Consider the following 21735-nt stretch of genomic DNA (forward strand, 5'->3'; position numbering starts at 1 on the left):
GCCCATGAATCCTCTGTGTTCTGGAACACATGACCAAAGACACAATCAAAATTTGATCATAAACCTAACAAAAATATTTGAAGCGTTACGGTCAACAATCCCTTGTGTGTGAGAGCTGAGAACATAAAAATAATAGAAAAAGATTCACACCCTCAGAAACAATAGAGTGATTCATTAGAGCTGTTAATACCGTGTGGCTTCATGGAGTATGTTTTGTTTTTTCTACCCAGGATTATACCATCACAATGTATTTCCAGCAGAGTTGGAGAGATAAACGTTTGGCTTATGGTGAGCTGAACTTAAACCTGACTCTGGATAATCGCGTAGCAGACCAACTGTGGCTCCCAGACACCTACTTCCTTAATGACAAGAAGTCATTCCTGCATGGAGTGACAGTAAAAAACCGGATGATCCGACTACATCCTGACGGCACTGTCTTATACGGACTGAGGTGAGGACAGTGGAAACTCTGCCCTGTATCTATGATCACACACAGTTACTATTTACTCTTTGATCGCTCTTTTATTACTGTACAGGTTTACAAAAGCATTACCTGTTTTATTTTGTGGACAATCATACACACGTATAAAGTTTGTTACTTTGCATCCTGCTTTAGTTTTCTATTTCAGTATGTGCACTGAATCTGACCTGCTGCAATGACGTTATGTCCCTTATAAAATAGAATACATATTATTTTTAACTATTTTAGCTAATAATGTAATAATAGGATATACTTCATTACGTATACAGTATACACATATATTTGTATCACTGCTGCTCAGTGGGGGTAAAAGTCAGACACAATCTGTATTTGATTTCCATCTTCTCCTCATGTCTCTCCCAATCAAACGATGTGAGCTACAGTCTTTGCTATTTATTGTGTGTATGTACATTAAATGTTAGAGGCTGACTAATGCAATTTCTACCAGGAAAATGCCCCCAAAAATTTCAACACTGTTGGGAATTTATGTTATTAGAAGCTAGATAGCAGTTAAATTGAATATTTAACTTAAAATAAGACCTAAATGATTAAATCAGTCAAGTAAATAAGGCAATTCTGTCTGCGGTTTTTATTTTTTTTATTTTTTAGATATGAATTAATTCTAATTCTTAGATTAATTCTTCTTATTTATTTCAATCTGTCAGTCTGATATAAGTTATTGGCTAGTATTTCAGACCATTTCTGCTGATGCTGCCTGTTTGTAAATTTCCTATCGCCATCCGATCATCATCAAAAGTAACTGATCAGTCTTGAAAATGTTAGAAGTGGTTGTGTTAACCCCACAAACGTAATAAAAATATACAGCTTTTAATGTAATAATCCCACAAATGTAATATACCACAAATGTAATACCTCATTTTCCCACAGTGTGCTCCTACCCTCTCCATTGTCATCATAATCATATCCAGACATTTTATTTACATGGTTCAAACATAGGCTTCTATTATACTTAATGAGAATAAGTAATATCCAGTTTATACTGAAGCTTTTATAAAACCTTTACAACATTTTTGCCTTTATAACATTTTCTGTTTTGTTCCTCCACTTGTACTATTTGTAATTAAACACCTATTAATCTGGAATTAGTACCATGTGTTGTAACTACAACATTTGATCATTCTAAAAAAGGCAAGTATCCAAAGGACAAGAATAAATGGGAAGAAAAAGAAAGATGAATAAATATTCATGCATGCATTACTTAAATGTATGTGATGTACTAATTTATTACATTTGTGGGAAGTTATTACAGTTTTGGAAAGTGAAGATTATTACCATCCCACAAATGTAATAAATCCCCACAAAAGTAATAATTATTACATTTGTGGGAAATGAGGTATTACGTTTGTGGTAGGCAACTGTTATTATGTTTGTGGGAAAGTTATTACATTTGTGGGATTATTACGTTAAAAGCAGCAAATTTTTTATTACATTTACGGTTTATTATGTTAAAATAACGATATACGGTAAAAGGATAATTTGTTCAATGAGGACAAGTGCAGATTAAATGAAAATGCAAAAAAAAGCAAAAAGGCTGTTGCGAATGCCTCAGATATGTTTTTTTACTTTGAGTGTGTTTTTTAACATGGGTCGTCGATTCTGTGCGACAGTCTTTTTGTTTTGTTTTTTTTGCATTTTAATTTGTCGGTCTATCTCTAGTTAAATTTGCACAGTGATCATAGGGATCTTCTCCAGTTACCTTCATTCTTGAACAGTGTATACAAAGGAAATGAATGATTGTATTGAATAAAACTTTCAGTATACAGTACATGATTACACATTGGAGTTGTGTAGTTGATAAAGAGCCAAATTTTACTATTTATTTCAAACATCTAAGATCACAATGTGCTCCAGCATTGATGCCCATGAGAGCTCTTAACTAAAGATGGAGTGATATTTTTCTAAAAGTGCTTGTCTTTGCTAAACTCTAGTTTAACCACCGCTGTCTTTAAAGTTACATCTGTGACAGTGAACCTTTAGACAACCTGTTCTCAAATCTGGCACCAGATGAACACCTTCCAGTCCCTTATGTAGTTTTTGGATGTGACAGGTTTATTTTAAGTACTAATAAACAGGCTTGAAAAGGTTTATTTATAAAGTTAATAGTCTGTAAAGTTCTCAGACAAACAAAAAAAACAATATTTTGGAAAGATATAGCATATTAATTCCAGGATTCATCAGCCCGAAGAGGCTAAAAAAAGGTTCAAAATGCTCACCACCTTAATGTCCTAGATCACTGTGACAAACTCGACAATTCAGTCAACAGTGACTGTGCACACAGGGACCCATCTGAATTTCCTTAGGGACGGCTAAAAGTAAGAAACAGTCCTGAGGTTTGGAGACACTCAAAATGAATAGCTGCTTTTCTTAACACAAGTCATTAAAGTTGTGTAGTTTGATGGAAGCAAAGAAGCAGGGAATGTTTTGTTCCATGTATAAAAGGAAATGGCAATGACAAGGTTTAGATCATATGAGATAATGAATTATTAATGTGATAATCAGTATTCAGAAAGTCTGAATTACTGAATTGGCACTGACACAAAAGAAGACAAATAACAGAAGTTCTTTTTTATTGTTTTGCTCATCTTTTTTAAGATATTACAGGAAGATAGTTCAAATGTAGTCCTCATTTCTCTTGAAAAACATGCTGCAAATATCTGTCTAACTGATTCATTTTAGATGTTTATTCATTATTCTCTGTGGACGAATACAGATGCAAACTTGGGACCAATTTGCATTTAGGCGTGGCCAGCTGTTTCTTGTAGTTCTGTGCAAAGTCATCCTTGCATTAACCCTAAAAGACCTAGAACTATTCTGGTAGTGACTTTTAAATGACATCTTACTTTTCCTGAGTCATCTATTTATTATACCTCTGTCCTCCTTTTTCAGTGAAAATCCAATATTTTCCTATTTTTATTTCACGGACCCCGTAGATGTTCATAAAATCTCAGAGTAAATCCAAAGGTTATTCGATCAAAACAGAACAAACTGAAGAAAAAGTGACTTTGAGCAAAATATATCAAGTGCAAAATGAGTGAGTTAAGCAGATATACAAGGACATAATGTTAAAACAAACATTTGTAATCGCTGCCATTTATCAAAATACATGGATTTTACTGGTGAATCAATGTTGAGGTACATGACTGCGTTTCCATGTTCACAGTGGAGCCTCTGAATGTCCAAATTGGTCGTATCTGATGCCATTTAAGTTGAGGAACTGCATTTTAATAGAACTATTTCAACATATTGATAAGATTAATGCTTCAAAAATTTTAGATCAGGGATATATTTGGTGTTGGACTCTTTAAGGGTTAATATATATTCATCATTGTTTATCTGGCTGCCTTTTGTATGCCTCTACCAAATAATAAAATGCTCTGTGGGTTTCAGCTTTTCTGTGGTTGAGCAGGTGGGAAAGCGGGTACAATTTCATGGCGAAATGGTACCAAAATTACACTGCGACACCTGATCTGAATAAACACAGTACCAGCTGCGTCACTCAGCAGCTCACGCACATTCCTTTGGAGCCACAGAGGGACAGAGTGGGCACAAGCATAGTAAAGTGGACCTAGGCCAAGAGAAAATGGCATTACACCTGCATTTGCACCTCAGCTGGCGTTGTGCCCGCATTAACACAACCCTGATGCTGTTTGTGGGGGACACATTTCTCCAACATCTCATCTTCAAATGCACCATGCTGGGGTTTTACTCATCTCCCTCTGCAGTAATGGTTTATGGCAGATGGTGTGGAGCCCTTGGTTGTGTCCTCCAGACCAGTTTTTCACCAGTACAGTAATTAGAGCCAGTGCATAATCTACATGCAAAAGTGATTTTCGAACCTTTACATGCCTCCTGTAAGCTTGAAATTGAATCCCTTTGTTGAAATGTTTGACTTTGCCCAAGGGCTGTGTGGACATTTTTTCCAGAACAATAGATGCAAGTGCCGCAATTGAAGTAGCGTTTTCAGCTCACTTCATTTGAATGTTGGGCCGCTCGAGGTTTTTGTTGACTTAAATGAATTTCCTCGTAAAGACCGCCTGTTTTCCCGCTGCTACTTTTGAGCGCAGTTGAATACAAGCTATGGACAATCACATTACACACACTACTGCACCTCGCTGGCTTTGTGGACTCTCACCTATCTACTCACTGTGAAATGTGCTGATACTGGTATTTGTAGTTTTTAGCCTTTATTTGCCTGCGCTCCTTTTGCTTACTGAGGTTTTTATCTGAGTTGTGCTGATTTGGGTAGATCGACCAATTTTTCTTATTTATGCATTTTCAATATAGTTTCGCTGCTTCAGGGTGATGTCCTTATGTTTTGAAAGGGGTTGTATGTAGGGTTGATATTCCAAATTATCAACAGTGGGGGGAAGTTATGAACCGATACATGTTCACTGCTACCAAAACCACAAAAACAAATGAATGCTACATTCTCCACAGACTGTATCACTCACTGAATAAAGGGACTGTATGAAAATCTGTGTTTATGCACGTTTGTATTATACACAGTTGCGGAAAAAATTATTAAACCATTAAAAGTCATCAAAAATAATGGTTACGCAATCAAGTACTAACTCCTGTGTGCATCATGTGACTAAAACAGACAGAAAAGAAAACATGGAATGCCTAAAACCACTGTTTTTGTCAGTACAGTGCCATAGCTATTGATGTAAGAACTGAAGTGATTTTGGTTATTATCAAGAAAACATGGAAAATGTCGAAATATCAGCTCTGAAATTAAACTCTTACGAGCTATTTTTGTTGTTATCATTATATTTTAGTTGTACCAGGCATTAAAATAAACAAGAAATTGAAAAAAACAAGGGGCGGTCTAATATTTTTTTCCGCGACTATATATCATCTGGTTTCTCGTTCCAACAAAAACTAAAACTGTCTTATAATCTTCACGTGCTACATCAGCTGATAGTTTACATTATAGCTTAGCTTTGTTTTTAGAAAACAGCCACAGCAAAACCACAAATCACCTCCGTTTTCTGCACAGTTTATGTTGTCAATAACTATTTTTTTCTCAAAATTTCACCTTCATAAGCTTCATAATCAAATTCACCAGTAGAGATGAAACACCATTTTCAGCATCGAACTTCATTATTTGACGTAAGAACTGTGTCCACTGGGGAAAACACTGACAGCTATTTTATTTGTGTCACTTTCTTTGACTCTGAAAGTTATTTTTCATCTTTGGCTTGGCCTTTAAAGACCATCAGACTCATTACTCCCTCTGGTGGTCACATACAATCCCAGTGACAGATCTGCCTGTGGCTCATGGAAAAATTCATCTTTCAAATTCCCTCAGAATACTTTTACACCTTTAACATCATGTTAAAGGTCTTTTTTTCCTAACTAACCTAATGATGCACAAGTTGTTAAAATAGGACAGCTATGTACAGCTTTGTACTACTGATCTTATGTTGAGTGTGTGTTCATCAGTGCCTACGTCTGTCACAGAATGGCTTGGTAGTGTTTTTTCTACAAATTTCTGTCCAAAAACTTAAACATTAAAGTTCTTATAATACAATAATAATTCTATATACAGAGGCTTAAAGAAAGTAATAAAGTAAATACTCACTATAATATCTAAGAACATCAAATAGGACTAGGTAGTTCTGTAAAATATGTGATCACAGTAATAAATTTATTACAAGTATTTATTATGATGAGTATTTGGATAATGCTGACAGTTTCAAGAGTGTCCTAATGATGACTGAAGCCCGAAGAAAGAGGGTTTAGTTTATTGACATAGGTGTGCATTTTCATATTCTCAATATTAGAGACAGATGTTGGACTGTGTACGAGGGAGAGTTAAAAAGTTCTCAGACGAGTGCTGTGTCACTGGGGATGAAACTAGGATCTACCAGTTTGACCCAGAGAGCAAAGTTCTATCAAAGGAGAGGCATCCAAAAGGACCAGTGAAATTCAAGGCAGAGAGGTCTGTTAAATAAATAAATAAATAAACTTTTTATTACATTTGTCTGAGAACTTTTTGATTGTCCCTCATTTATTTTAACAAAGGCAAACAGGAAAAAAAAAGTTTTCATTTTAAACAACATTCATGGCTAATTAAGAATAATTTCCTGAGTCTGTGAGGTGCCCTTGAATGCATCATGAAGTTCTTGTCAAACAGCAGGGAGGACACAGTGAACTCATAAATCACAACAAAACACAGAACAGAGTCTCAGCATAATTTTTTCCTGCATGGCTATTTTGGTGTAAATATTTTTCTGCCGGTGTTGGAAATTATCTAAAATGAAAAATCTACCTGCTTTTGGTGTCGTGTTGTACTTCTGCTGGTTTATTGTCTTCATATTGAATTAAAGTGTGCACAGCTTAAATTATTTACATTTTACATTTATGCATTTGGCAGACGCTTTTTTCCAAAGCGACTTACAGGGGAAAAACCAAAATAAATAATACAAGAATAGATTAAAGATATAAAACAGCTGTACAATTAAAAACAGTGTCATACAGAAAAACAAAAAAAGCAAAATGACAGACTAAAATACTAAAATAGATTAAAAAGACATAAAAACAGCTGTACAATTAAAAACAGTGTCATACAGAAAAACAAAAAAAGCAAAATGGCAGACTAAAATACTAAAATAGATTAAAAAGACATAAAAACAGCTGTACAATTAGAAACAGTGAAATAAAAATACCAAGTAAAACAACAGAATAAACACAATCATACATTTAAAATAGAATGTTTGAAAGTGGTAGGACAGGAGGTGCTCTTTGAAGAGCTGGGTCTTCAAAAGCTTCTCGAAGATAGGCAGGGACGCCCCTGTTCTGGTAGTGCTTGGTCCACCAATGTGGAACGACCCATGAAAAGAGCCTGGATTGTCTTGCACAAGGTTTTGGGACTGCCAGACAACATTCCCTAGACGAGCGGAGTGGTCGTGGGGCGACATAAGCTTTTATCAGCGCACCTAAGTACGTAGGAGCAGACCCACTGAGAACTTTGTAGGCTAGCATTAATGATTTAAATTTGACGCAGGCAGCTATGGGTAGACAAATTATATGATAATCCTGGAGATTGTCTTATCACCCTGCCAGTTTTGTCCACATTGTCTATAGGTGTACACAAGTACTCTGTTTTTAGAGGTAGCTATAGATTTATTTTTTTTTTACAATTTCTTATTTAATTCTGATCTAAAGAGGTGGGTTCTTAAGACTGGTCCAAGAAGATAATTAGAGCACTGATGTCGCAAATAAACAAAGTCATTGAAAATATCAATAACAAAATTGGAGTTAGTCCCAGTATGGAGCTGACTTTTCTACCTTGGCTGTGAGTTGAGAGGCTGAATCCTCATTAGCAAACAGTAGTGTCCTGGGTCCGTAGAGCATTGCCGGCTTTGTTGAGCTAAGCTTTCACCAGATGGCATTTCTGTCTTTCCCTTCCTATGATTGTGCTCTTTCATGTTCTTCTGTTTATTAAACCATGTTGTAGCATTGTGATAATACAATCATCCTCTTTGGTAAGCTAGCTACCTCACAGAAAAGGATACAGGAGTAGACTGTGTAGGTGTCAAAACTATTGCTCACATATTGCATCTGAAGGCCTCCCTGTCTGTAGCGCTGAGCCTCTGGGATCCACCTCCAGATTGCTTTTAGTTGTTGTATAATGCTGGCACAGTGTATGGTCAGAAAAGCCAAGAGTGGCCTCTAAAAATTAATGGAATGCACCTTTAATTGTAAAATAAAAGTTTTACCTCCCCACCCTCCCTGGGCAGACATTAAAAAAGTTACAGTACAAGTATATTTGCAATAAATGGCTTTGTTGGCCTTAACGGTTCACTGATTTTCTTTTTCCCAGACTCCTAAAATATTGCCTGCGTAGTCGTCTCACACCTAGTATCGTAACAGCAGACTGACTAATATTCTATCATCTTCAAATCTACAACGTGAACAGGCTGCGGACGGTGGACTGCAGTGCCTGCTCAGGTCTGAATCTCACTGCTGACCATCTCTGGTGGGACTGGAAGTTGCTGACCTACATCTGCTGACATTTCCAAATCCCAGACCCTCGCTGTGAGCCGTCCAAACTTGTGCCTACTCAATGATGATTCTCCCTTGACTTGTTAACTGTCACACAGAGAGACAATTCCATTTGCAGGCTCGAATTGAATTGCTTTTTTTTTATTTGTTTTGTGATTTGAGAGATGACGTCTACAATAGCATACACCGATCTAAAGTTAGAACTGTTTGTATGCGTTTCTGTACTTGCTTTTCTCACTCATTTGAAATGTGTGGAACAGGTTCGGAGAAGGTGATGTTATGTATGGCATATTCTTGATGAATCAGAGCTCAGCAACATTTCAATCAAAATGTAAAAACAGTTGTCTTCCCTGTGTTGTACTGTCATTGAAACCTAATCACATCCTGATAAAACTGATTATCCCATTATTACATTTGAGAATAATAACCATCAAATTGTACATTTTTGTTCATGAGTAACTCTGGAGAGGACTACTATAACCAGTTTGGAATTAACTTACCACAGTTTATAATCCATGTAGTGTCTTCACACAAGATAAGTAAAGACTGTTTTTTTTTTTACTCAAATTTACTGACATTATTTCCCAGTTCTGGTGTCAAGGGCAGGCTTCCTACTTACAGAAAACTGCTGAAAGATAGAAAAATGTTCCTTATTGTACACTGTCAAGCATGTCATTAATCTCATCATCTTTCGAGATGTCGATGTTAGTTCGTTCTTTTGGTGAATATCAATGCGATGTCGTGACTTGAGCCTCCTTAATCTCAACACAAACATTAATTTATCTTCACCAGCACAGGCTCCATAGCCGTCAACCACAAAATAAGATGCATAAATGTGCAGCAGACACAAAGAAATTTGCAAAACCCAACAAATCAAAGAAATATTTATTTGCACAACTCTAATATTCTGTTGCTGAAAAACCAAAAGTAATTTGGATTGGATTTTTACTTTTGAAATTACAAATATGGCAGATTCACAATGGATTAACATCACAGACAACCTCAACTATTATTACAAATAACCAGAGGTCCACAGGTGATACTAACCTCATGTACATATTTAGCCACCTCCATTATAATATAATATATGATGTCACATTATTTTGGTAGCAGGTAGAGTTTTCAGAATTCTTTAATGTGAATGGCAAGTGGGCACCAGTTGTTGTTTTTTTTTTTTTTGTTTTTTTTACAAAACTCTTCTCAAACAAACATCAATATTAACTCCATTTCACTGTCAACTCTTACAAGTATGTGCAGCTCAAAGAGACAACACATAACTAAAATAAGTGATCTACTAGTCATCCTACTGAAAATAATATTGTACAATATACTAAGCACTGTATGTTGGCAGGGTAAAGTTAATGACCAAAATAAATAGACATTTGCTCACATAATATCACCTCTGGTTAATGGAAAAAAATCAGTTATTTATCAGATAATCAGTTTTAGTCTTTCTTTTTATCTATATGAAAAAGAATGCCTTCGTTACATGATTTCTGACACTTGAAGGTCTTCACTTCACTTGCTTATCACACATGACCTTAAGAATGACTAATAGAGTTGCATGTTGTTACTATAAATGGTAATATAAAGCAGTGTAAAACACAACTCCTCCTCTGTCTCCTCCCTCCGTCACACTGTAATCTTGTTATATTTCTTCCTTTACATATCTGTATTTCCTGTCCCGTTTTGGTCCTACATCTGCTGTTCCAGCTGTCCACAGACCTTCAGGTTACCAGATGACAGTCCTCTCTTGGTTTCATTTGGTTATGACTATGTAATGCCATGCAAAGGTGCTTAAAATCAGGTGACATATTTGATTAAAATGTGCACATATGTTGGGTTGTCATTAAACGTAAGCAGTGTTCAAACTGGACTTGATATGCATACCAATTTGGAGCCACGGTATTAATGGTGACACTGGGTTTTTAAAAAAGTTTCGTGTGGCAAATTGCTAAGAGACTTTCCTATTAATGTAATTAGACGTGATGTTATCTCCTCGCAGTGTGTTTCAGTAGTCGTCCTGCTGCACTTCCTCAGCAGAGGAGCATTGTGAGACAGCGGGGAGGCAGCATACTGGAGACCAGAACACAGTGCATTATGAGCAGCTCAGTGCTTGTGCAGCAGAATGCAGCTCAGTGTCACTGTGAATAATAAATATATACCTGTCACATATTTTGTTTATGCATTATTTTCCTTAACCTTCTGGTGCCTTCCTCTATCAGAGTCCCAGGAGCGCCACGTGCCTGTGTGTTAATCTGGCCCAATCTGCTTTAGTAAAACATATTTTGTTTTCCAATTACCTGCTGACAGCACTCTGTTCACCCCACCATGACCAATTTACAAACTCTGTGTTCAATGCAAAGGCCTTATTATTTACTGTAATAATTCTGTGTACTGTACTGTAGATGTCTGCCTGCGTTTGCTTATTATACCAGTGTAAAACCAATGACTGCAACAGCACTGGTGGCTTTGACTAAAACATTATTAAAAATTCATGCAAAACATTTTTAAAGGGTAAACTCACCTGCCACTCTCACCATACTCTAACATACACAAAGACGTGAAGTGCTCACATCAAACTCCTGCTCCGAACGTGTCGGTGGTCACTTCTGTCACCGAAATGATGAGCTGAAAATTAATTTTTCTGTTTCATTTACACAGGAGGGCAGTAAGTGAATGAGAGCTCATATGAACAGCAGAAATGTAATTACTAGAATGTGCCGCCCCAGTAAATATCTCAGTTAACTGCCAAAAGAGTCCTACATGTATTATTTGTAGCCAGTGCTGTTTTCCTGGGCTACTGGATTTATTGACATTAATATACTGCTATGCATACGTCTTTTATAACACTACCTGGCAGAAATGCATATCTTGGAACTACCAATAAATAAGGCACATCGACAAAATCTCATGCAAATATGAGGCAGTTAGTGATCCATATAAAAGAGCTAAGTCGGACTGGTCTTGCAAACATTCAAATAAGAGTCTCTGAAAAAGTGGAGAATGTAGTCAAATTTTTATTTTACACCAGAAAGCCTTACTCAGTCATGGGTATATAGGTGTAAGGTTTGATGGTGCAGGTTCATTTTAAACCCCCTGATATGTTACTTGTAATATTAGCAAAGTGTTTTCATGCAATTCAGATTCCAAAGGTTTACTTTGAGAACTAGTTCTGCTCAGTGTAGCAACCACTGGTTGTGTTTTGGGGTGAATTAAATGACCACCTCATGCGTCGTGACCTTTTCTTTAATCCTTAAACACCTTGAAATATTTTTGTGGTAAATTTTCATCTACATGTAATCCTTCTTTTTATGTACTTTATCACAATACTAGCCTCTGAATGTTGCTTCTTTTAGTGAAAATAGGGTATTTTCCTGTATTTAATTTACTGATCATGTCAGTGTTCATTAAAACTCAGAGTAAATTAAAGGTTATTGCATCAAGAAAGGGAAAAAAAAATGAAGAAAAAGTATTTTTTTTTCTGCAAAATATGTAATTAACTGAAAATAAAAACAATGTAATTTGTCAAACTACATCAGTTTCAAAGGCAGATCAATGTTGCAGAAGATGATGGCGTTTCCATGTGAACTACAGTGCATCTGAATGTCCAAATGGGTCATATCTGATGCTGATGAAAAGCTGAGAAACTTAATTTTACCTGAATTATTTCATTTTTTAGCTAGAATTAGTGGTTGAAAAAAAATTAAATATTTTAGATAAGTTGATTGTTTTGGTTGCCAGTGACTGTTTAGGTCAGAGGTCTCAAACATGGGCCAAATCTGGCCCACCAAAGGGTCCAGTCTGGCCCCTGGAATGAATTTGTGAAATACAAAAATTACACTGAAGATATTAATCATTTTAGTTCAGGCTCCTCATACAGACCAGTTTAATCTCAAGTGGCCCAGATGAGTAAAATACTATCATAATAACCTATAAATACTCACGACTCCAAATTTTTCTCTTTGTAAATATAAACATTTTCATGTCATTTTACTGTATTTACACTCGAACTATCATTTCACAAAAACGCAAATAACCTGAACAAATATTAATATTTTGAAATGTTATAAGTGCAAGTTTCCCAATATTCTGCCTGTTGTTAAATGTTTGGTGTGTTTGTTGATCCACTGTGATCTGTAAGTTGTAATTTACACATGTAAATGATAAACTGAGACATAACATTTAAAATTACACTTAGTTTTCTTAAAGTTTAATCTGTTCATGTTATTTACATTGTTTTAGAGGATAGTGGGTAGATGTAAACATTTTCGTGGCAGAACTGTACTTTTTTTGCATGAAACATAGAGGAAAGTTTGGAATTGACATTATTTATATATTATTTTGTTATTATTTCACTGGTCCAGCCCAATTCAGATCAAATTTGGCTTAATGTGGCCCCTGAACTAAAATGACTTTGACACCCCTGGTCTCCATCTTAGAGGGTTTATCAAAATCACATAAAATCATCAGTGTTCTTCCATTTCCTTATTTATGCCTTTATGTATTTCTAACTGTTCCATCTTTCTCTCTTTATTTCTTGTAGAATAACAACTACAGCTGCTTGCATGATGGACTTAAGGAGATACCCTCTCGATGAACAGAACTGCACCCTGGAAATTGAAAGCTGTGAGTAAAGCACAGAACAATTTACCTATTAAAACTATGAGCACATTTCCAAGTTAATTGTTGTATAATTAACCCATAAAGACCCAGTGTTTTTTTTTTTTTTTTTTGTGGCACCTTTCAAGTAAATTTTTCTCTTTTTTTAACCTTTCTTAACTCATTCATCACCATTTACTCTAATATGGTCCTCTGTATTTTGTATTTTTAAGTGAAAATCAGGTATTTTCCTACATTTAATGTACTGATTATGTAGATGTTTATTAAAGTTCAAATTAAAGTTGAGGGTTATTCTATCCAAAACAAAGAAACCTGAAGGAAAAGATAATTTTTTCTGCAAAATATATCATAAACTGAGCATGAAATAAGTGCGTCCATCCACTGTCATTGATCCAACTCTTTCTGTTGTTTTACTTGTGAATCAGTGTTGTAGAAGATGACAGTGTTTCCCTGGTAACTGCAGAGCCTCTGAACGTCCAAATGGATCATATCTAATGACCATGAAAAGATGATAAACTGAATTTTACACCAATTATTTACATGGATTGATAGGATTAGTGGATCAACAGGTATTAAACAGTTTAGATCAGTGAATGATTATAGTCGCCAGTGGTTGTTTGGGTCTTTATGGGTTAAAGCCAAGGACAACTTCAGCCTGTCTAGATCAGTAAACTATATAAAAATGATAATAGTAATAATAATAATGCATGAAATATATGTGAAACTATGATGGAAGACAGCATATTAGTTTCTGAACAGGATTTCCCTCAGAACTTAAGTAAGGTTAAGTATGACCAACAGAAAGTAATGCTGGATGTCACTAGCTTAAACTCATGACAGCGTAACCTTTACAGAAGACAGTGGAGTGTCATTTGTCAGACATTGTACTTCTAGGCTTGATGACTACCTTAAGGAATAAATAAGAAATCATAGTGTTTGGTGATGGGCATTGATTGCTATTCCCATCTTACAGTTGGGTGGGGGTGTCCCTCGATGGTTGAATGTCAAGGACAAATTGATAACATTATTATTGGGGACCTCACTTTTTTTTTTTTTTTTTAACCTGTAAATGATGTGGCTATCATGCTGGGATTAAAGTTTATACAGACTTGTACAGCGTTGGCTGTCCATGCCCAGTTTGAAAAGGGTGCGATAGTTAGATATTGTAGCGACTGATATTGGCACAGTGTTAATTTACACATTCTAATGCAATATTTTTCCAGACTGAGGTGAAATACTGATCCTCTGTTGACAACACTGTGAACATTTGCTCTCTAATGCTGAGTCATAGCTCAAAAATCCTATACAGCAGTTGCAGCATCAGATAACATACCTCATTGTACTTTATCTTAAAATTATAATATGCTTATATGCAACATATGTTTGAATTAGGCGCTTTATGTTTGTCTGTCTACATACACTTTAAGAATGAGAGAGAAGAAGAAAAATGCAGACTTAACATTCTACTAAATAGTATTATTTCTATTGCCATGTAATATTTCAGCACTTTTTTCAAATGCTTTAATTTAGATAAATCGTTCTCCTAGAGAAAAATGTGCTAGTGGTGTAATTAAAAATTGTATTTGCGTGATCATTTTCATTGACCACTCCATCAATCATCACTGTTGCTCAATAAACCAGATATTTGTGTTTTTTGTCGCTCAGGATAAAATTGCAGAGTGTTTACCCTCGGGGACATAAGCAAGCAATGAAATATGGATATGCTATGAATTAAAAAGTATATTTGCAAGAATATTTGCTATTTATGCTCAAGGAATGCCTTGTGCTTGTGGGAATAGTGCACATTAACCATCAGTTTGATTGATTAGGCAGGCAGTTGTTTCAATTTCATGGACAATGTCACATTTCCTTACCCTATAACCTCGGAGAGAGATTTAATGGTAATGAATCCCAGTCCCTCAGTGAGTTTAAAGCCGCCCAGCTCTGGAAGTGGTGTAGGAGAATGTGAAATGTAGTAACACGTCTCTGACTGAAAAATTGCTGTGCAGTGAATGCATACTAGCCCACCGACATAAATCTACTGCTGTGGCCACTTTCAGTTGTGCTGCCAGTTAAGAATGTGCAGGAGCGCCATACCAAGTGACATGTGTTAATGAACATTCATGCATGTTGTAACCATGCAGTGATATAGCCCTGCAGGAGTGTGGACAGTGGAGCATGTGATTGTGCGCTGATAGAGTGGACAGATTTACATCTCTGGCAGCAAGGTTTTATACCAATTGGGTTTTTTCCACTACTGTTCATTAAGGAATATTCCTGCAAAACTACAAGATGTATTTTTTGCTTGAAACTTAAAGGAATGAATTTGACCAGTTGTAAGGATGAATGTAGTTTAGTTAAATGTGCAAATGAAAGTGCAGCCTTGCAGATATTTGCATGTTGCATAAATTTGCAGTTCGTCTTTCACAGAAAATCCGAACAGGGGACTTCTGTCTTCATTTTCCCCTCGGCAGTTTAATGCGATGCTAGGTAGAGGTTGCTTATACCTGTCATTTATTTTGATATGAATTTAACCGAATATTTCCATTTTCATTTAATCAAAAATGTTGCTTTTCCCACCGAGGAAAGTGGTTTTGAAGAGAGGTCAAGATGGTTTTTCAGTTCGCTTTTCCTCTATTAAGCCTGAATAGTAACAAAATAGGATGTTCATGACAAAAGCTACATGTAAGTATAACATTAACAGATATTGAATGCACTGATGCTGTTTTTATTTGGAGCAAATAAGATAGTATTTTATCTGATAAGCCATTTTAGGGTCTAGTAAAGGGTACTTGTCAACGTAAAGATCGTAAGACTAAATATGTAGTTGCTTGCTGAGTTGCTGAGCTTGGAATAAATTTAATGTATTGTTTAGTCAATAGAAGCTAGTGTAACCCCTACTCCTGCAACCAACTTTAATTGCTCAATTTAATGCTTGTTCCCTCCCAGTTTACTGCTATAGTTACACTCCTTTCTCTTTTCCTTGATGACGCAGATGGATATACCACAGATGACATCGTATTTTTCTGGCAAGGAGGGGACAGCGCTGTGACAGGAGTTGACAAGTTAGAGTTACCTCAGTTCTCCATTGTGGACATCCGCCTGGTGTCCAAGGAGGTCAGGTTTACTACAGGTAAGACCGTCACGACAGAAAATACCCTAAACCTATTTAAAGCCAATTGTATCTATTTCTGAAATATTCACACATGGTCTAGACATACCTCTGCTTCTGTGTCACCACTGTGAGAAGGGGCAACAGTAAATACGTCATTGTGACTATGGGGAGTAGGATTATATTTGGGTCATGCCGAAAGACAGTTTCCTTTTCGGGACAGCATATTATGTGCAATAAAAACAAAGGGGTGTCAAATATCGGATGTGGAATCTCAGACTTCTTTAATTGAAAGGAGACTGTGAAGTTGTGAATGTGAGTTTCTATTTAAAAAATCTGCACTGTTTTAATTAAAAACATAGTGTGTCAAGCCTGTTGGTGACTGGATACATATATAGTACTTAAACAGTCACTTTGCTCAGTTGTGTTCTTGAATATTTATGTTTTATACTTTTACTTAGTAGATTTTGCCCAAGAAGAAACATTCCAACATTATATAAACAGAACATTTACACACTGACTTTTTTTTTTTCCACATTTGACTAGGCAGGCATATGTGGATAAATTAATCTGATATTGTAAGAAACATTATAACTTGTATTTTGGAAAGTAGATTGTGTATTCAACATGCAGTCGAATACACTAAAGGCACACAGTATGTGATAGATTTCTATTTTAACTATAGCATGGTGCTTGCATAAGCTCAAAAGAGTTAATAAACTGATTAGTTTAGACATACTGTACATGTACAATCATAGGAAAGAAAAAAATGTACATATTAATAATAAGGAATTATTTTGTGAATGTACTCTAATTCTGTTTGATTTCGCAAACACATCTTCACCGTCCTAAGAGGAAAATGAAAGTACCATTTACCTGTAAAGATCATGTTTGAGTGGAGTGAAATCCATAACATTTTTTAATCTTGCCAGCGCTAAAGTGGGGTGTTCCTGGCTGATCTAATGCATTTGTCTCAGGCTTGATGAAGTATGTATGCTAAAGTATTGATTCATTATAAGATTTACAGGATCTTGGAAATGATGAGATCATTTGTCACTGTGTGTTCCCCATAGCAAACAGTACTTTAGATTAAAACCATCACACGTATCGTAGGCCTTTTTTCTTTGCTGACAAACTGGAACATAAAACTCCAGATAGAATATATAGAGGGGCATTAACCATATTTGGGACAATTTGTATAATTTTCAATTAAGCAAATATATCCTGCCTTAATGTGTGTATTGCCTTTTGCATCAGGATTATATTATTGTAGTTTTAATTACAGAACAGTCTCTAAACTCACCCATATTCTCACCATACACTGTACAACAGCATGACTTAACACCTCACAACAGCACATATTTTTTTCCTCCTTCAGTGTAAAGGCATGCATTCCAATTATGCACCTTTAAAATGCCCTTTTGGTAATGTTTAGAGGACAGAGAAAGTGCTAAAGAAAAGCCGAGCAGCTCTCTGTGACAATTCTCAGAGGGATGCTGGAGCTGCCTGCTGAGATAGGGGGTTGCAGAAAAATCTGCCGTGTTTGCGACTTTCTGCCATGTTTAATTGGAATCGAACTTGTCCCTGGAAAGGAATCCATCGCTTTGGGGAAATTAAGTGCTCCATCTGAACAAATGGAGAAATGACTACCCTGCGCGTTGTCAAAGTGCAGACTTTGGAACTCTTAAGTTGTGCCAACATTTCCCCCCTTCTCTCCTTTTTTACTGATGTGTTTTCACTTTACCCTGCTCTTTTCCAAACTATCATTCCATCCCTCCTCTTTACAGGTTCATATCCAAGGCTTTCGCTGAGTTTCAGGATTAAGAGGAACATTGGATATTTCATCCTGCAGACGTATATGCCCTCCATCTTGATCACCATCCTCTCCTGGGTCTCCTTCTGGATCAATTATGATGCTTCTGCAGCTCGGGTGGCCCTGGGTAAGAAACAGCCAGGGCAGCTTTGTTCAGCATCACACTGTCTCCACTGAAGTGCCTTAAGCAATAAGCCAAGTCACATGACTTAACGGCTGTTATGATTTTAAAGCTGGGGTCGGCAACATTTACCGTATACATTCACTAAAGATCTATTTTTACCTGAAATCTGTTGGGAGCCCCAGACATATATTTAACCTCTCTACAATTTACCAGAACATGGCTCCTTTTTTGTTGTCTGCTCATAGTTACCTTTGCATTTCAGTTATGAATACATGTAATGTTTGGTGCATTTATGAAATGATACAGCTACAAAAAAGCAAAACAGGTGCCAAACTCAACTGTGGCCTTGTGTTGTTGTCATTGTACAGCCTAATAATGTTTGTGAGGAAGTTATTTAATTGTCTCCAGAACTGAACTGAACTGAAGTGAATTGTCAGTGTCTTTTGCTTTACCATCGTAATGACAATAATAATAATACATTCAGATGACACATGCAGAAACACACAGGTAAACAGTGCAAAAAGAGGACGCAGGTACAGTCTAAAGTTGAATTGACTGTGCAGTCTGTTGGTCAAAACAGCTGAAGGAGCCTCTTAAATTAACAGATTTTGTCGTAAGTTCATCATCTATACAGTGTAGCACATGACATACCATATTTAATGTAAAAAAAAAAAAAGTTTTTCAGTTTGATAGATTTTTTGGACAAAGATAAATGGAATCACAGGAGAGGCTAAAGGGTCACATCTGGCTCAGGAGCCCAGGTCCCCCCCCCCCCCCTTTTAAAACAACCAAACAGAGACACAGATGTGTTTTAAATCAACATTTCTCATAATAATAAAACATGATGAAAGGCATTCTTCAGGATTTACTACCTGCCCCTAAACTACCTTCTGGTAAAATAACGATGATCAGACTATCTAGGAAGACCAGTTATTGATTTTAGGATCAGATTAAGGAAAAATCCATTTAAATTAGAAGGTAAATTATCATGTTGCTGTCATAAAAATGTTTTTGCATTGACTAAACAAAAACTGCAATTTTTCACTATGTGTTTAAAGTGTAAAGAAACCTGATTAAAATAGACCATAAAGAAACATATAAGTTGAAACATCAACTGACAGTGCACATTTAGTACAAACTCTTGGGTTTCTAAACATGTACGTCAGTGTTTGAAGATGCACCTTTATTATGACATGAACAACCTCTTAGCATCGACCAGGTCACCAGTAACAACATTCTTTCATTTTCCAAACCGGAAACTGCTTATACCACATTAACCCTTATGCCCTCCTCAATTTTACTCTACTCTGGTCACCCTCTTGGACAAAACTGTACACGCACACAAAAACTACTATAAAATCATCACACATCAACATTTTTTTTGCTTTTATAAAATAAATCTCTTAAACAACTTCCGCCCTGCCCAAAACTGCCAAACATTCAACAGTTTTCTGGATTTTAACCCTTTAAATGCTAGTTTAATTATTTGAAGTGATTTATTACAAAAAAACACAAAAAATGGAATATTTTCCATATAATAAATAGAAGGTGGAGGAAACATTGGTTGTGATTAGAGCCTTAGATATGTCAAAGATTAGCAACAAAATTGATTTGATTGCAGGAGTATTTTTTGTGTTGTATCAGATACTCCCTCTTGGACCCTCGTGGACAAAAATGCCCCATTAACTTCCATTATAGCCACGTTTTTTAATCTCACTGCCATTACACTTTATAACCGTACTTTCTCTAATGTCAGCATTTTATTTAGAAGAAAACTAGTGATATTTGACATTTTGAAATAACTAAACTGGCATTTAAAGTGTGACAATCCTGAAAATTGTTGAATGTTTGGTAGTTTTGAGCAAGGGGGAAGTTGTTTTAGAGATTTATTATATATATATATGTGTAAATATATATATATATATATATATATATATATATATATATATATATATATATATATATATATATATATGTATGTATGTATGTATGTGTATATATATATGTATGTATGTATGTATGTATGTATGTGTGTGTATATATATATATATATATATATATATATATAGTTTTGTTCATGAGGGTCACCAGAGGGTGCATCGTGGGAAAGTAAAACACAGTAAAAGACACTGGATTTCAAAAATATAACTAAAAAGAAACATTTCTGCCAAATTGCAACACAGCCAAAATGATCAACAAATGAAAAAAATAAAATGAGAAAAATATACAAAAAATGTACATAGGAGAACTTAAGGGTTAAAAATGACCTCTCTGTCACATGGTAAACTAGAAGATGCTGCCTTTCATTATTCATTCATTCATTTTCCAAACTATCACAGCTAATGCAGGATACACCCTGGCTAGTCTAGCTCATTAATATTGGCCTTGTACTTCTGTAATAAATCTAACCCCGGCTCTAGGCTTCCATGACAAGAGTGGATGTTAACAAGTTACCAACATTTAATTTAGAAGTGTTTTCCTTTGGACTTCATCCCTCTGACGGTAAACTCTTTGTCTGTCTGTTCTGCTCTACTCAGGTGTGACTACGGTGCTGACCATGACAACAATTAACACCCACCTTAGGGAGACTCTCCCAAAGATTCCGTATGTGAAAGCCATCGACGTCTACCTCATGGGCTGTTTTGTGTTTGTGTTCCTGGCCCTGCTTGAATATGCCTTTGTAAATTACGTGTTCTTTGGCCGGGGTCCTGCGCAACAGAAGAAAATCAATGAGAGGCTGAACAAAGCCAACAACGAGCGCACAAGATACGAAGAGAAGCGCCTGAGGGAACAGGTTTGCATCTTCTTCTGCCGTCTCTCTTTTACTCTACTTCTCTGTGTCAGTCAGAGTTCAAGTACAAAACAACTATGCTCTGCACATAAGATTCGTAGCCATAGTCATTTTTACCGAAGGCACATATATTTCCTGAAGTAATCCTCCTGAAGCTTAATGATGCCACCACAGCCCCAAACGCATTCACCAACCATCATCCATTGCTTTTCCCTCAAGCACTGACTGCTTTTTATTGAGCATAGCCTTTTTCATTGAGATAGCGAATCATCTAGCTCAACAGCGGTGTAAACATTTTCATTTCTTATTTAGGTTGTTGTCTATGTTTATGCTATAGGCTTCATTCAGTCTCACTCAGGTACTTTAAGTTTCAACATGTATTTTCCATTGGACAAAGCCTCAAAACGCAGACCAAAAAGGAATTCCCATTTTGCCATTGGCTGAAATTGTCAGACTGAATGAAGCCCCCTGTTTTTTGTGTGTGAAGTACTAAATGCTATGCTTAGTCAAAGTTGTTCCTGTTAACTCTCTGTCTTATGCACTGTGAAAATGATAGAAAATGTGCTTATTTGCAAGTATTTTATAGGCGTTTTAATGTTCTCTTCATTTTTTCTTTCACATTGCAAGGACTCCATTTCCGTGCCGTTTCAAACCAACACCTTCAGGTCATTTACACAGCGAAGAAATCTGTATCTCGAGGAACAAAGAAAAGTTGGGGTACATGTATTTAGAAATCATATGTAGGCCAGCCCTCACAATA

The 21735-nt window shown here is 36.1% G+C and overlaps 1 protein-coding gene across 1 annotated transcript in view; it reads left to right on the forward strand.

Annotated features, from left to right (window-relative positions):
• Positions 1–21735, forward strand: part of gabrb4 (gamma-aminobutyric acid type A receptor subunit beta4) — a 62745-nt gene that overhangs the window by 34222 nt on the left and 6788 nt on the right. Inside the window, exons 4-9 of the mRNA XM_030154336.1 lie at positions 231–451; positions 13059–13141; positions 16131–16268; positions 18035–18187; positions 20722–20978; positions 21603–21692. Of these exons, the coding sequence (XP_030010196.1) occupies positions 231–451; positions 13059–13141; positions 16131–16268; positions 18035–18187; positions 20722–20978; positions 21603–21692 (942 nt within the window). The remainder of the gene's footprint in view (positions 1–230; positions 452–13058; positions 13142–16130; positions 16269–18034; positions 18188–20721; positions 20979–21602; positions 21693–21735) is intronic.

This window comes from Sphaeramia orbicularis, chromosome 14, assembly GCF_902148855.1.
Source record: "Sphaeramia orbicularis chromosome 14, fSphaOr1.1, whole genome shotgun sequence".
Taxonomy (NCBI): domain Eukaryota; kingdom Metazoa; phylum Chordata; class Actinopteri; order Kurtiformes; family Apogonidae; genus Sphaeramia; species Sphaeramia orbicularis.